Source organism: Scyliorhinus torazame, chromosome 8, assembly GCF_047496885.1.
Source record: "Scyliorhinus torazame isolate Kashiwa2021f chromosome 8, sScyTor2.1, whole genome shotgun sequence".
In the NCBI taxonomy this organism is placed as follows: domain Eukaryota; kingdom Metazoa; phylum Chordata; class Chondrichthyes; order Carcharhiniformes; family Scyliorhinidae; genus Scyliorhinus; species Scyliorhinus torazame.
Genome location: NC_092714.1, coordinates 236725332 through 236742708, shown reverse-complemented (window position 1 = coordinate 236742708; position 17377 = coordinate 236725332). Strand labels below are relative to the sequence as shown.

The following is a 17377-nucleotide window of genomic DNA, read 5'->3' as shown; positions in this document are numbered from 1 at the left end:
GTTTTAAGCTGGTGTATTAAGAAAAAATAATTTGCATTGGTCTCACCCCCACAACCCAAAGATATGCAGGTAGGTGGATTAGCCATGTTAAATTGCTCCTTAATTGGGGGAAAAAAGAATTGGGTATGCTAAAATAAAAAAAGGGAAAAAAGTCTAAAAAATAATTTTTTAGAAATTACTAGTTTCTTCAGTTACTAGAACAGACATTAAAATAGTAGCTATGAAAATATATAATGAAAAAAGGAATTAGATAAATATTTGAAAAGGGCAAATATTAAAATACTAAATACAGAGAAATGGTAACTCAGTGAAACAGCTAATAATGATTACAAAAATAATACTTAGATTCACTTACACTGAAAATAAAGAACAGCTCGATAAACATGGCACCAAATGGCAGGATACCAGCCATAAGTATTCTGCAAAAACAAGTTAGTAAAATCAAGCAATGGTACAGAAACACAAATACTTCAATTTGATGCAGATCATTATTATTAAGGATTATGACAAAGTAAGTAATGTTAGGTTGATTGCACTACTGGGTATGAGAATGCAAAATTTTAAATTAAAATGATGGCTGCAGCCCTCCTCCCATACAGATGTTCATAATGTGGAATTTTCTGTCATAAATCGTTGTTGAAGCAGAGCTTATAAATTCTTTTAAAATAGAATAAAATAGCTGCTTGAAAAAAAAAACAATTATTAAAAAGGAAATGGGGGGCAAGCAGGAGATTGGGATTAGACTAGTTGACTAACGTGGAGAAGAAACACACCGACCTAATACTTGCTGGGGTGGATATCCTGTTTGTGTGTAAACATTCTATGATTGAAACACATGTATTAGTATACATCTGGAAACAAAAATAAAACTGCAGGGGATTGAAATCTGTAACAAAATGAGGAAAATACTAGAAACATTCAACAGGTCAGCATCTGTGAAGAGAACACACAAAAAATTTAAATTGTTCATTAATATGCATGTTCCCATCACAGATGTTCACTGACCTGCTGAGTGTTTCCACATTTGTATTGTGAAACTGCAAATGTGAACCCCAACCACTTGGAGCAACTAAGAAAAGGTAACTTGAGCCTATTTGGAACAGTTGAAGAAATGGAGAGGATCTTTATCTTTTTTATGTTCTGACCATATACTCTGCAATCCCATCTCTCCTTCTGCAGTAGATCTATCTCAACATGGCTCTAAGTTTGAGTTACATACAATGGCATTTTTTTGGAGTGCTTTCTTTAAAATATAAAATGTTGTAAAGCAGGGAAGCTACAATGGCGTAGAGATGGAATACGTGAATGGACAAACCTGGCAGATGGTATTAGCATATGGAAGTGAGAGGTTTACTGTGAATCAAAGAAAGACAAATTGGAAGGCAATGGTGTAGTGGTATTGCCACTGGACTAATAATCCAGCAACTCAGTGTAAAGCTCTGGGGGCGTGGGTTCCAATTCCACCATTGCAGATGGTGAAATTTGAATTCAACAAACATCTGGAATTAAAAGTTCAATGATGACTATGAAACCATTGTTGATTTCGCAAATAAACATCTGGTTCACTAATGTCCATTAGGGAATGAAATAAGTCATCCTTAATTGGCCTGGCCTACATATGACCCACAGCAATAGGTCTTAAATGCCCTCAAGGATGGACAATAAATTCTGGCTGAGCGACACCCACATCTCATGAACGAATAAAAAAAATTTAGTAAATGTGAGAAACTAGAAACTGGGAAGCTTCAAAGGGATCTACGTGCCTACAGTTGTAAAAAAAAAACATCAAAAAGCTATGCAATGTTGGCCGTTAACTCAAGAGGATTGGAATACAAGTGTGAGAAAGTGATGTTTTAGTCTTTACCAAGGCTTCATATAACTATGTCTGGGCATCAAATCTTATGGAGGATGATCTTGGAGGTCTACAAAATTATGAGAGATATGGACAGGGTGGATAGCAACAAGCTTTTTCCAAGAGTGGGGGTGTCAATTACAAGAGGTCATGATTTCAAGGTGAGAGGGGGAAGTTTTAAGGGAGATGTGCGTGGAAAGTTTTTTATGCAGAGGGTGGTGGGAGCCTGGAATGCTTTGCCAGCGGAGGTGGTAGAGGCGGGCACGATAGCATCATTTAAGATGCATCTAGACAGATATATGAACGGGCGGGGAACAGAGGGAAGTAGATCCTCGGAAAATAGGCGACAGGTTTGGATAAAGGATCTGGATCGGCGCAGGCTGGGAGGGCCGAAGGGCCTGTTCCTGTGCTGTAATTTTCTTTGTTCTTTGTACAGCAGATTCAACAGGATGCCACTGGGGCTTAAAGCGATAAATTGCAAAGACAGGCTGCATAAAGTTCTTTGCATTTCCTTTAAAAACATAACATTTAGAAGCTTGGTGCGTGATCTAATTTAAATGAATAAAATGATAAAGACATTCAATAGGGTAAAAAGAAAATGTAAATATTGCTACAATCCCAGAGAACCACCATAGGCTGCTCTCCCTTTTTGAGAGAGAACTGACTGGTGGTGATTTAACTCGAGGGTGACCACACCAGAGGTTAGGGCAAGGTTGGGCCTTCATTTAAAAAAATAAATTTAGTGTACCCAATTAATTCTTTCCAATTAAGGGGCAATTTAGTGTGGCCAATCCACCTAATCCATCTTTTGGGCTGTGGGGGCAAAACCCATGCAAACATGGGGAGAACGTGCAAACTCCACACAGACAGTGACCCAGAGCCAGAATCACCGGCACCGTGAGACAGCAGTGCTAACCACGGTGCCACCCTGCTGCCCAGGTTGGGCCTTCATGAATGACCTCAGCTGGTAGGGGAATTGGACCCATGCTGTTGGCATCGCTGGCCAACTGACCCCCAATACAGAGAAACATGAAGGAATACAGAAACAGGGGGCACAACCTTAAAATTAGAGCTAGACCATTTGCAAATGAAATCAGGAAACTATTTCTCGCGCAATGAGTGGAAATCTGAAACTTTCTGCCCAAATACTGGGAATACTAAACTAAATGCTGGGAAAATTACATTTTAAGACTAAAACTGATCAACTTTTGTTAGGCAAGGGCATCGAAGATTTTGGAGAAATAGCAAGAACAGGGAGTTGAAATGTTGAAATACAGAGCAGCCATGATCTAATTGAATGAAGAGCCAGGTTAAAGGGACTGAATGACCTACTCTTGTTCCTGTTACTACTAAATAATCTTTATTATTGTCACAAGTAGGCTTACATTAACACTACAATGAAGATACTGTGAAAATCTCCTAGTCGCCACACTCCGGTGCCTGTTCGTGTACACAGAGGGAGAATTCAGAATATTCAATTCACCGAACAAGCACGTCTTGTGGGAGGAAAACGGAGCACCCGAAGGAAACCCATGCGGACACAGGGAGAACATGCTAGTGACCCAAGCCGGGAATTGAACTGGAGTCCCTGGCGCTGTGAAGCAATAGTGCTAACTACCGTGCTACACTGCTGCCCATAGTAGTGCTGAAGAAAGAGGATGTCCCAGAGGGTTCAAGAACAGAATGAATTTGGCTGGAGCTCAGGAACAAAAAGTGTGCAACTACATTGCTCGGTGTAGCCCTTTAGACTGCCATCTGAGAAAGATGTAGAAACACAAATCTGCAGGGAAATTACAGAGATGTGCAAACATTATTCAGTAGTTAATTAACCCAAATGTAGACTGGACAGTGGCAGGGTAAAGGGCAGAGAGGGTCAAAGGTTCCAAGATTGTGTTCAGGAATGTTTTCTGCTGCACTATTTGCCCAGCCCAACAAGAAAGGAGGCACTGCTGGACTTGGTTCTTGGAAATGAGGTGGACCAGGAGATCAGGTGTCAGTGCGAGAACATTTAGGAGACACCAAAGGCTTTCCTTTTCAGTGGTGGTGTTGAGATGCCCTACAAGTAAGCTTTTATTTGTGCCTGTTTCACACATTGGTTTAAAATAAGCAAGCATACTCAAGTACATTATATATCCTCCACCATGATTGGTAAAAGCATTATGTTTGAGTGTCTTAGGCGAGGATATAATCCAACTTTAATCAAAGTAAATTTTGGCCTCAAAATTTCAGCATAAAAAAAATCATAAATGAAATAATTTCGGATGGTAGGAAGTTAAAAGATAGACATGAATTTCACAATACCTTAAATTTGAACTGATAATCTGCAACTTACCCAACAAATTTGTTCATGTACCATCTCTGTTCAGGGACCTGACGTGGTATTTGATTGGTGCGCACAGGGTTGTCATATGGCTGTTTTCGAAAACCAAAATAATAGCCAAGGTATACTAAAGGGAGGGAGATACCAAACCACATGCAGAGAAGAGCCAGCATTGTAGGAAAGGGAACCTTTAAAAAAAAATGCAAATTAATCAGCATTAACAGTTAACTAAATAACTCATTTAAATCTCTCAGAAAACTGTGGAGATGGTTTTAGAAATCAAAGCATTTGCTCAATTGTGATGAGAAGAAAAAATAACCAGTTTGTTAAGTTCTCTATGTGAAGCGTTAGCTTGAAAAATATGCTATGCTCTGTTACGGAAACTCAGCAAAGTTGAACTTCAACATTCAACAGGGAGTCTGTTAAAATTTGGAGCTGATTCTACTGCTAAGATATCAAATGGTTAGACGGTCATATGAAAAATTCAAGCTTTATCTAAAAATATAGTACACACCTCTGAATATTTTAAATCACAAGTATTGCGTTACAATGTATTGTAGAAGTCCCATTATATCCATTTTCAAAAAGAATCCAGGAATGACAAATTGGTGTTGGGACAACAAATCTGTACTCGAGCTTTCTCTTTCAGCAAATGGTGATGGTAGTTAATATTAAAAATTCTGTTGCTTGAGCGCCAGCCTTGACTCATTCTGGTGCCTTTCTTGAGGGTCACGACCCCACCACACAAAATACATCTTTTGTATTATGGATACATGGAACCTTCCTGATTAATATTGATAGAACATGGATTTTAGCTTGTGATGCTGACACAACTGAAGTAGAAGCAGAAAGAATCAGGTCAGAGAGACAAATCCCTCCTCAGAAACATGAGCCCATAACATTGTAGTGCACTGAACTGTCAGGTGACTGACCAAATCCTAAAGGACATACCTGCTAGACTGGGTCTACGGCAGATGGTGAGGGAATCAAGAGGGACAAACCTTCTTGTCCTTACCAATCGACCTGGTGCACATGTGCATTACAACATTAGTAGGAGTGGCGACCACACGGTCCTTGTGGAGATGATGTTCCACCTTCTCACTGAGGATACGGTCTATCGTGTTGTGTGCCATTGCCACTGCGCTAAATGGGATAGATTTTGAACAGATCTAGAAATTCAAAACTGGGCATCCATGAGGTGCTGTGGGCCATCAGCAACAGAATTGTATTCACCTTCAATCTGTAACCTCAAGGTCTGGCATATCCCCCACACTACCATCATCATCAAGGCAAGGGATCAAACCCAGTTCAAAGAAGAATGCAGGAGGGTATGCCAGGAGCAGCACCGGGCATACCTAAAAATGAGATATCAACCTGATGAAGCTACAACATAGGATTACTTGTATGCCACGTAGCAGAAGTAGCATGCAATAGATGGAGCTAAGCGATCCCACAACCAACAGATTAGATCTAAGCTCTGCAGTCTTGCCACATTAGTTGTGAATGGTGGTTGGCAATTAAACTAACATGTGGGAGGGGCTACGTACACTTACACATCCACAATGATGGTGAAGCCCAGCACATCAGTGCAAAATGTAAGGTTGAAGCATTTGCTACAATCTTCAGGCCTAAAGTGCAGAGTGGCTAATCCATCTTGGTCTCCTCCGGAGGGCCCCAGCAGCAGAATCTGGTCTTCAGACAATTTGATTCACTTCACTTGATATCAAGAAATGGCTGACGACACTGGATACTGCAACGTCTATGGGCCCTAACAACATTCCAGCAACAGCACCCTCCTCACCACACATATTACCACCGGGCTTTGTGTCGTCAGCAAATTTGGAAAAATTACATTTGGTTCCCTCTTCCAAAACATGTCGGGGCCCAAGCACTGATCCCTGAAGGACCCCACTAGTCACTGCCTGCCACTCCAAAAAAGACTCAATTGTTCCTACTCTGTTTCCTGTCTGCGAACTAATTCACCATCCATGCCAATATATCACCACCTAAATATATATGCTTTAATTTTGCACTCCAATGTCTTACATGGGACTTCATCAAATACACGTCCATTGGTTCTCCCTCATCTATTCTGCTAAATACATCCTCAAAAAGCTCCATTAGATTGGTCAAACATGATTTCCCTCTCATAAATCCATGTTGACTTTGTCTAAAATAAGCAAAATACTGATGATGCTGGAATTTTGATGGTGACAATCAACACATCCACTGTTTCCATGGCCACCTCCTTCAGTACCCTGGGATGAAGATTATCAAGGCCTGGGATTTATTGGCTTTCAGCCCTATTAATTTCTCCAGCACTTTTTTTTTATGTAATACAAATTCCCTTCAATCCTCCTTCTCACCAGACCCTTGGTTCTCTAGCATTTCTGGAAAGATATTTGTGCCATCCTTCATGAAGATACAACTAAAGTAATTATTTAACTGCTCTGCCATTTCCTCATTCTCGATTATAAATTCTCCCATTTCAGACTGTAAGAGACTCAATTGTCTTCACTAATCTTTTTCTTTTTACATACCTATAGAAGCTTTTACAGTCTGCTTTTATGCTCCTTACAAGTTTACTTTCACACTCGTTTCCCCTCTTAATCAATCTCTTGGACCTCCTTTGCAGAATTCTAAATCGCTCCCAATTCTCAAGCTTGCTACCTTTTCCAGCAACTTTGTATGACTCCCCTTTGAATCTAATACTAACCTTAATTTATTTTGTTAGCCATGATTGGGCTGCTTTATCTGTTGAATTTTTGTGCCAGAAAGGAATATATAACAGCTGCAATTCATACATTAGTTCCTTAAATATAAGCCATTGTCCCCCCCACTTTAATGAAGTTCTCCAATCTATCTTGGCCTACTTACACCTCATATCTTTGTAGTTTCCTTTGCTTAAATTTAGGACTCTAGTTACTTCACTCTTCGTCTTAATGAAGAATTTTATCATGTTACAGTCACTGTTCCCCAAAAGACCCTGCATAACAAGATCGCCCCTTCTCATTGCACAATACCAAATCTAGGATAGCATGTTCCCTAGTTAGTACTGGTCTAAAACAACATCTCGTACACATTCATCCAAGTCATTCATATAGATGTAAATAGTTGAAATTACAGAACTGATCCTGGTGCCACTGAGTTGCATTTGCCCTCTCTGCTTTCTGTTACCTAGCCAATCCTTTATCCATGTTAATATATTACCCCAACACCATGAGCACTGATCTTAGAATCAGAGAAAACTTAACAGTGCAAAATGAGGCAATTTGGCCCATGGAGTCTGCAACAACCTTCTGAACGAGGGTCTATCTAGGCCCACTCCCCCACCCTATCCCCGCAACCCCACCTAACCTGCACATCTTTCGACACTACGGGGAAATTTAACCTACACATCTTTGGACTGTGGGAGGAAACCAGAACACCCGGAGGAAGCCCACGTAGACATGGGAGAACGTACAAACTCCACACATTCACCCAGGATTGAAACTGAACGCTGTCAATGTGAGGCAGCAGTGCTAACCACTTCTTCATTGATTGTGCAGTAAACATTTATGTGGCACCTTATCGAATGCCTTTTGGAAACCCAAATACGCTACATCTACTAGTTCCCCGATTGTTACTTCCTCAAACCACTAATAAATTCATCCAACATAATTTCCCTTTCACAAAACCAAGATGACTCTGCCTGATTGTATTATGATTTTCTAAATGTTCTGCTATTTCCTTCTCAATAACGGATTAAAAAATTGTCCCAATGACACGTTAGGCAAAGTAACCTAGAATTTTCTGCTTTCTTTTTCCCTCCTTTTTGAGTAAACGTGTTACTTTCACATCTACTGGAACCTTTTCCTTTAAATATAAACTCTGTTTTTATATTTCTATCTAACTTTCTCTCATGCCCACGAGGGCGAGGATGAGCCGATTCTTTGAAGGAGTAGAAGATGTGTGTGAACGTTGCGGGGGGGGGGCCTCGCAAATCACATTCATATGTTTTGGTCCTGTCCAAAGCTGGAGGATTACTGGAAGGAGGTTTTTAGGGTAATCTCTAAAGTGGTGCACGTGAAACTGGACCCGGGCCCTCGGGAGGCCATATTCGGGGTGTCGGACCAGCCGGGGTTGGAAACTGGTGCGGAGGCAGATGTTGTAGCCTTCGCCTTGTTGATCGCTCGAAGGCGGATCCCGATGGGTTAGACAGCAACCTCTCCACCCTGTGCCCTGGCGTGGTGGGGGGACCTGTTGGAATTCTTGACTCTTGAGAAGGTTAAGTTTGAACTGAGGGGAAGGATGGAGGGGTTCTACAATTCACGGGTATTATTCATTATGCACTTTCAAGAACTGGATAACATCAAACATTAGTTTGGGGGAAGGGGGGGGGGGGGATGGGGGGAGATTGGGGGGGGGGGCTGTGTGTGTTAATTGTGATTATGGATGATTCCCGATTCCTTTTTGTCATTTGTTTATGTGAACATGCGGGCTAATGTTTGGGGTTTGCAGGGAGGATGGGATCATTGTTATTGATATGGGGATTGACATATTCGTTCCTGATTATTGTTGGTGGGTGTAAATTTGGGGGAAAATGTGAAAAAGATTAAAAATATATATTTTTTAAACTCTCTCTCATACCCTCATTTTCCCCCTCATTTTCTAAAAAGTCATTCTTTGCTGGTTTCTAAAATTTGTCCAATCTTCACACCCAACACTAATCATCACACTATTGTACGTGCATTCATTTCATTTGATACTATCCTTAACTTCCCTAGTTAATCACATGTAGACTGAGAGAAGGATGCATTTTCTTTCTCAATGAAATATATCGGTTATGAAATGTCTGTCACTGATTCTCTACTGTCCTTGTAACCATTTTCCACGTCCACTTTAGTCAACTCTGTCTTAATATCCATGCAACTGCCTTTACTTAAGCTGAAGGCACTACTCTTGGAACCACTTTCTCACCCTCAAACTGAATCTAAAATTATATCATGTTATGATCATTACTGCCTAGGGGCTCCTCAACATTGAGTTGATTAATTACTGCTATTTAATTTTCTGCCACAATCCATTTCAAAAGTTAAGTGAAGAAATTATCTTAAAATTAACTAATTTAGTTGCTTGGAAAAGGGGAATATAGAAGGATTAGAGGCAGGAGGAAAGCAAGATTAAATGGCTCATATGGAAAAAAAAAATCACTGGTGCAGGCATTATGGACAAATGGCCCATTACGGTTTAGGAATATTGAGAGTTTCTACAAACTGTGTTTTAATAAAAACTGGACTCCACATAAATATCCAAATATAAAATAAATAATCAATACCTAATTTAAGGTTGCAAAAAGAACCAGAATTTGTTTTTCTATTCATTTACTGAATGTGGCCTTTGCTACTAGGTCAGCTTCTATTGACCATCCCTAATTGTCTTTGAAGGGGCTGGTTTAGCACACTGGGCTAAATAGCTGGCTTGTAATGCAGAAGGCAGCAGCGCGGGTTCAATTCCCGTACTGGCCTCCCCGAACAGGCGCTGGAATGTGGCGACTAGGGGCTTTTCACAGTAACTTCATTGAAGCCTACTTGTGACAATAAGCGATTATTATATTATTATTAAGGTTGTGGTGAGCCATCTTCTTGAACAGCTGTAGGTACTGTGAGGAAAACAAAGGTAGTCTTAAGAGATTTATGTTTGTATTGGTAAACATTAATTTTAAGTGGGTGTAATTTAATGTTTCTGTGCCTGGAAGGGCAAACCTATAATTAGATTCTTGCTGGACAAAGGTGTTTGTATGTGTGCGGGTTGGTTACTATTGTATTTAGCGGGGACTACTGCGTGAAGAATAAAGGCATAAGCATGTGGGGGCTGCTTAGCAACTGCAGCCTTGTAAGGTACATAAGTTTTAACTTTGCTTATTTGATTACAGTTGGAGATATGTAGAGAGAGAAGGCAGCCCTCACAGCTCTGCTAGAAGCAGTTAGTTTAGAAGGCTGGAGAGGGAACATCTGTCTCAGCTTTGCCAGAAGAAATGCCATCCATGGAGTAATGGTTAAGAAAACAAATGCAGAGATCTGAAGAGCGGCTAGTTAAGGAACCTAGAGAAATTAAGAAGTGTCCAAGAAGTCTGGAGTTAAGTGAACAGAGACCAAGGTGTTGTTCAGAAGAATTCAAGGAAGAGTAAACCACGTATTGAGTTAGAGACAATTTCAGTAACCACATTTAAAATGAGACAACAGCCTTGAAAAAGGTAAAACATATGTCAGTTGCTATTTTAATAGAGACTAGGAATCGAGATTTAAAGCAATTGCGTGTAGTTTGCACAGCAGTCAAGACAAAGAAATCCTAAAGAGGTTGGTGTGAAATCCTGGACTAGATTCACTGTCAAAAATGGAGCGGAAGCTTTGTTTAAAAATGTCATTTGGAAAACCTGGTCTAGATTTCAGAATGTAAACAGCTATGGGGGAAGATTTTAAAGTGTGTTTTTGGGAATGGAGTTTGGAAACTCACGCGACAATCATCTGGGGGGAATTTTGAGGAGACATCCACAAACATTCACTTGACGTTGAGTGGAGTGTCTATTCACCACGGTCATTTGCTATATTTACAAGGGACTGTGTGTGTTAATGAGGCCATTGTAGCTTAAGATGTACTTTATAATCCGTGTTCATCCTAAAACCTGCGTATAATTGTTAGGGGGGTGTAAAGGAGTATTGTATAGCATTCCAATTTTTCATGTTTAATAAATGTTTTTTTCCTTATTAAAACAAGTTAGCGGTCCTGTGACTCTGTTCATCCATACTTTATAAAGAGGCAGCACGGTAGCATAGGGGCAGCACGGTAGCATAGTGGTTAGCATAATTGCTTCACAGCTCCAGGGTCCCAGGTTCAATTCCGGCTTGGGTCAATGTCTGTGCGGAGTCTGCACATCCTCCCAGTGTGTGCGTGGGTTTCCTCCGGGTGCTTCGGTTTCCTCCCACAGTCCAAAGATGTGCAGGTTAGGTGGATTGGCTGTGATAAATTGCCCTTAGTGTCTAAAATTGCCCTTAGTGTTGGGTGGGGTTACTGGGTTATGGGGATAGGGTGGAGGTGTTGACCTTGGGTAGGGTGCTCTTTCCAAGAGCCGGTGCAGACTCGATGGGCCGAATGGCCTCCTTCTGCACTGTAAATTCTATGAAAGGTAAGAGCCACGATTCCATTCTGGGATCTTCCTGTCCAGTTATAACACCTAGTAGGATCATAACAGTACACCCACAGAACTGAGCAGGAGTTCCAGGATTTAGACCCAGCAACAGTGAAGGAACAGCAATATAGTTCCAAGTCACGATGATGTGGGCGTGGAGGAGAATTTACAGGTGGTGGTGTTCCGCCGCAGGTGGTAGTGTTCTCATGCATTTGCTTCCCTTGTCCTTCAATGTGGTGGAAGTTTCAGGCTTGGAAGGTGCTGTTGAAAAAGCCTTGGTCAGCTGCTTCAGTGCATCTTGTAGATAGCACACACACTGCTGCCACTATGCATTGGTGGTCAGGGGAGTGAATGTTTAAGGTGGTGGACGTGATGCTGACCAAGCCAGTTGCTTTGTCCTGGATGGTGCTGATCCTCTTCAGTGTTGGTGGAGCAGCACTTATCCAGGCAGGTGGAGAGTATTCCATCACATCCCTGACTTGTGACTAGTAGATGGTGGACTGGCTTTGGGAAGTCAGAAGGTGAGTAAAGGTGAGTAACTGCACAGAAATCCCATCCTCAGACCTGCTATTTTTGCCATGGTATTTATATGGCTTCACTTGTCCAGTTTCTCCCCCAGGGAATTCAGCAATAATAAAACCTTGAAATATTATGGGAAGATGGAGATGAACTCTGCCTGGCACTTGTGTGGGGTGAATGATACTTGCTATTTATCAGTCTTAGCCTGGCTATTGTCCAGATCTGATCGCATATAGATAAGGACTGCCTCAGCTGCTGAACACTGAAATAATCAGCGAACATTCTCACTTCTGACCTAATGGAGAGAAGATCATTGATGGAGCACTTGAAGATGGTTTGCTCCAAGACATTACCCTGAGGAACTCTTGGGACTGAGAGATGATTGACGTTCAGCAACCGCAACCATCTTCCTTTGTGCTGGCTATGGCTCCAAGCAGTTCTCCAAAATTAAGACTGCAAATTACTGCTAAAGACAATCCAACCTTTCTGCATCAAAGCAGCACTTGGTTCAAGATGACAATTCAGTAATAGCTCTTATCGAAAGGCCCATGTAAACGCAGATGAATGTGTCACCAAGGATTTCTAATTTTGTTTCAGCTACCAGCTCTGCGTCTTTACTCTCACTACAATTAGAAACAAAATGAGCATAAAAGAAACATTTGTGCACTCTTGTTTCGTGACTTATTTATTTTGTTTTTAATTTCATCAGTAGCAGATAGAAGTGTTGAGAGTAGGGTGAGGAAGGAAGAAACATAATGCCAGACACAACAATGAACACATACATTTTATGTGCTTTAAGATAATCCACAAGATAAACAGCTTTCTCTCTCGGTGCTTCTCCCCCTCTCCCCCCCCCCCCCCCCCCCCCCCCCCCATCTTACACCTGGATTGTAATAATGACTCATTAAATTACTCCATAGATAAATAATTCCATTTACTAACAATTTGTGCGTGTGTGTTTAGATTAATACTTACAGCTCCTGATGAATGTTTCCCCCAAATGAAACAATTTAAGACAAAACACAATCCAAATACAATGCTAGGATAGAGAGTAGCAGTCTGTAAATAAAGAGGAAAACCAATAAATAATGATGAGTTAAATACAGATGAAACAGTAAAATCCTTAAAAATTGCAGTATTTCTTTGATGCAGTGTAGCCAAGAACAACTGCAGTGGTGGAGCATGTTTGCTGCTTCATATGAATAACAAGAACATAAGGACATGGATCAGGAGTAGGCCATTCACCCCTAGGGCCTGCTCCGCCATTTAGCAGTAGACCATTTACCCCTCAAGCCTGCTCTGCTATTTAAAAAGTTGTGCCCAATCTTTGGATCTGTAGACCTTTCTCCCAAGGGTAAATTAAATGTTATGCTTTTATCTTTCCCATTGCAGCAGGGTAAATAAAGTACAGGAGGACGTTACCAAGCAAATTACCTATGGGGCATCTGAAATCCAAATTCTTAACTATGTGTTGACATTAGAGTGGGCCTCCAGAGCCACACCAAGCAATGGTTAACACAGAGCTAAGCAAGATGTAACCATCATCTCACAAGTCAGAAGGCTGCCAGGAACTGTGTTGAAAAGCTAAATCTGAAGCAGAGAAGATGCTAAAAGTTTTGTTGCAGGACATTGTAGCAATATTTGTGCATTACCCTAAAAAAAATGATTTATTAATATTGAATGTTTACCTTTACTGCTTTAATCACTAGAATACCTTAGTGTCTTATAGTGTAAAATCTCTATCCAGATATATAACTCACACAGTTCCTCAAGGCCAGTCACATCCAGCAAATAGTAATATGGCCCATTTTTACCGAATAGAAAGCGGAGAGGGTAGGTTTTGGCCTGATTCAAAAGATCAGTTTGGAATTATTTTCCTTAAATATGATGCTCAGAACATTTACAGGAGTGACTAAAATTGCTGTGCCCATAGGTGTACAGTAAACTTGTAAACAAACTTCATGATTTCAAACTTTGTACGGTTTCAATTACATTTTGAAGTGCTCTACAGCTGATTGCCAAATGCAGCTCTAAGCCTCGTCCACCAAAATGTATATTGGGAAATTATGGGAACATCCTCCGTACTTTCCCAATATGTATTTCTCTGAAGCAAGTATGCTATGCGAAGAAATAATTAGCCCAACATCTCTAAGATGTGAAATAATATAATAACTATGAAAACTTACAGCTGATAGAAATAGAAAGCAAGCAATTGAAAGTCAAGGCTACAATACTATAACCTTACGTGTACTGTAGAACTCAATGAGTAGCAATACCAGGAGCCAAGCCTCGCAAATCTCTCACCCTTATTCATTGAAGTATACAATGAATCAGAATTGAATTATGTGTTCTTTAAAATCCCGTCTAAAGTTAATTTACATGGGACAAGAAATATTTACCTGAGTAAGAAGCATGTTCCAAAATTATTCCGAAGATTTGTCCAAATAAAATTGCACGATGTAATGTACTTACACAAAAAGCACCTTTCCTCCATCGGTGGCCTTTGAGAGTGCGGTACAAACGGCCTGCAAAGTAACCACCAAACAACCTGAAACGAAAACACACATTTTCCACAAGACTGGACAAACTGAGAATACATGGTTTACTAAATGCAATCTCACAACCTTCAATACTGGGTCTTACTGTACATGAATATTAAAACTGCACTGTCTCTAGAGATGTCCAATTAAAGCCATTTCCTGAAAGCGATTAATTTAAAAAATATATATATTTTGGGTTTTTGAAAAATAGAATCAGAACGCAAGAACATGCCATTTGATTTATCAACTCTGTGCCAATATTTTTCTCTTCATGAACCATCTACTCTAATCTCACTCACTCCCCGTATTCTTTAATATGATGATTTTTGAAGCAACTTCACTGTAATCGCTCCAGTCCAGAAATTTATTGTTCAGAAAAACCAGTTGCTTGGAAGTGTTTTAAGCAAACCCATCTGTGTCTCAAAGTCACTGACATTTTTTTAGCACAGTGCTTTGGGAGTGGAAATGTGGAAGATATAGTATTTGGGCAAGTAAAACTATTTTTTATTGCTGATTTATAATCTTTTATCACTATGTATGTTTCAGGCAAATACTTTTATCTACAGTATTTTTTGATTCTCACACTTGCGGTTAGGCATTCTGACATCATTCTTTAAGCCAGAAAATTCTGAATCCAGAAATGACTTGGTCCCGAGCATGCAGACTGGAGAGGTTACAGTTTGTCCAATTCCCTTTTAAAATAATTTATGGATTCCGCTGCAACATTGTGTGCAACATTCTAACGACCCTGTGTAAATGTTTTAAAATCTATTTCATTTAATGTTTTACACATATAGGTGCTGTTTACCTCCTAGCATTTGAGGAAGGAACAGTCATTAAGACTTGAAATTTTCTAAAATGCATTAAACGGATTAAGACAAGATAATATATATTAATGATTTGGATGAGGGAACAAAATGCAATATCTCAAAATTTGCAGATGCCACAAAGTTGGGTGAGAGGGTGAGCTGTGAGGAGGATGCAGAGATCCTTCAGTGTGATTTGGACATGTTGAGTGAGTGGACAAATGAATGGCAGATGCAGCATAATTTGGATAAATGTGAGGTTATCGACTTTGGTAGCAAAAACAGGAAGACAGACTACTATCTGAATGGCCATAAATGAGAAGGGAATGTGCAACGAGACCTGGGTGTCCTCGTACACCAGTCACTGAAGGTAAGCATGCAAGTGCAGCAGGCGGTAAGGAAGGCAAATTATATGTTGGCCTTCATAGCGAGGAGGTTAGAGTACAGGAGCAGGGATGTCTTGTTGCAATTCCACACCTGGAATAGTGTGTGCAGTTTTGGCCTCCTTATCGGAGGAAGGATGTTCTTGCTCTAGAGGGAGTGCAGTGAAGGTTTATCAGACTGATTCCTGGGATGGCGGGACAGACTAATGAGGAGAAATTGAGTTGGTTAGGATTGTATTCGCTGGAGTTCAGAAGAATGAGGGACGAATCTCAGAGAAACCTATAAAATTCTAACATGACTAGATGGGCTAGATGCAAGAAGGATGTCCCCAATGGTGGAGGTGTCCAGAACCAGAGATCACAGTCTGAGGATACAGGGTAGATCATTTAGGACAGAGTTGAGGAGAAATTTCTTCACCCAGAGAGTGGTTAGCCTGTGGAACCTGTTACCACAAAAAGTAGTTGAGTCCAAAACGTTGCTTGCATGTGTTCAAGAAGCAGTTAGATATAGCACTTGGGGCAAAGGGGATCAAAGGATATGTGGTGGTGGAGGTCGGATTAGGCTAGAGTTGGATCATAATGATCGGAATGAATGGCAGAGCAGACTCGAAGGGCCAAATGGCTCCTCCTGCTCCTATTTCACTATGTTTCTAAAGCCCAACAATGGCTTCATCTCTTCTCTCTTTAATATGTTACCCAATAACTCAAGTGCACATTTTAATTAATGACTGTTTAATTATTTCACAACTACAAATTTGAAAGAGAAGTACGGTAGTGTTGAATATCACACATTTTAATTCAATTCCCATGTTGCAAGAAGGAAGACGTCACTGTAGATTCTTAGTTTGCATGTCAAATAGCAAAATGAATCTTGCAGAGGTTTTATTAGGAATATCTATAATCCACATCCAAATTTACTTTAATTATTTGCAGGAACAACATCAGAGAGAGACAATAATGAAGGCCATAGAAACAGAAGTAGTCCATTCAGTTTTGCACCTTGTCTGCCACTAAATTACCTCATTGCTGATTTTAAAGTCAATTCCATCTAACTACCTTTGATCTATACATTGATACCCTTACCCAACAATTTATCAATCTCATTTTTGACCATGTCAGTTGATCCAGAATCCACAGCGTTTTAGAAGAGAACTCCACATTTAAATTGGGTGGGGGAAAAAGGTATTTTCTGATTTCACTCATGAATGGCCCAGCTCTAATTTTAAGGTTTTCCTCAATGATTCTGAACGACTTACAAAAAGAAACTTTTCCATACCTACTGTATCAAATATTTTTATTATTTTAAACACTTCAATTAAATTGCTCCTCAACCTCCTGAATTCCAGGTAATACAACGCAAGTTTACACAACTTATTTTGTTACTTAAACTCTTTAAGCCCTGCCCTAATTTTGATACATCTGCACTGAGAACCTTCCAGGAAGGAATTATAGTCCTCCTTTATGTGTAACCCTGAGAACTGAAAACAATCCTCCATGAGTTCTAACTAAGGCTCTGTACAAAGAAAAGATAATTCCCACGACCAATGCTCCTTCAGCCTTTTGGATTGCTTTTTGTACCTGAGCACTAGCTCTGTAGACACCTGGAATAATCAAATCACTTTACTACTCCTCTATAGTCTCTAGTCCCTTACCATAAGAAAACATTCCAATTCATCTTGGATTAACTTATTTTCTCAGCGAGTTGCATTTGCTACAGTTTTGTCCACTCACCGAGTTTGTCTATGACCATTTGGAATGTCCTGCATCCTTCGACGAAACACACTGTAAC

At 40.3% G+C, this 17377-nt stretch overlaps 1 protein-coding gene across 1 annotated transcript in view; it reads right to left on the bottom strand.

Moving 5' to 3' along the window:
- The window catches only part of tm9sf4 (transmembrane 9 superfamily protein member 4), a 100090-nt gene that overhangs the window by 4339 nt on the left and 78374 nt on the right, over positions 1–17377 (bottom strand). Inside the window, exons 12-15 of the mRNA XM_072514965.1 lie at positions 14332–14407; positions 12835–12918; positions 4185–4360; positions 356–419 (exon numbers count right to left, since the gene is read on the bottom strand). Coding sequence (XP_072371066.1) covers positions 356–419; positions 4185–4360; positions 12835–12918; positions 14332–14407 — 400 coding nt within the window. The remainder of the gene's footprint in view (positions 1–355; positions 420–4184; positions 4361–12834; positions 12919–14331; positions 14408–17377) is intronic.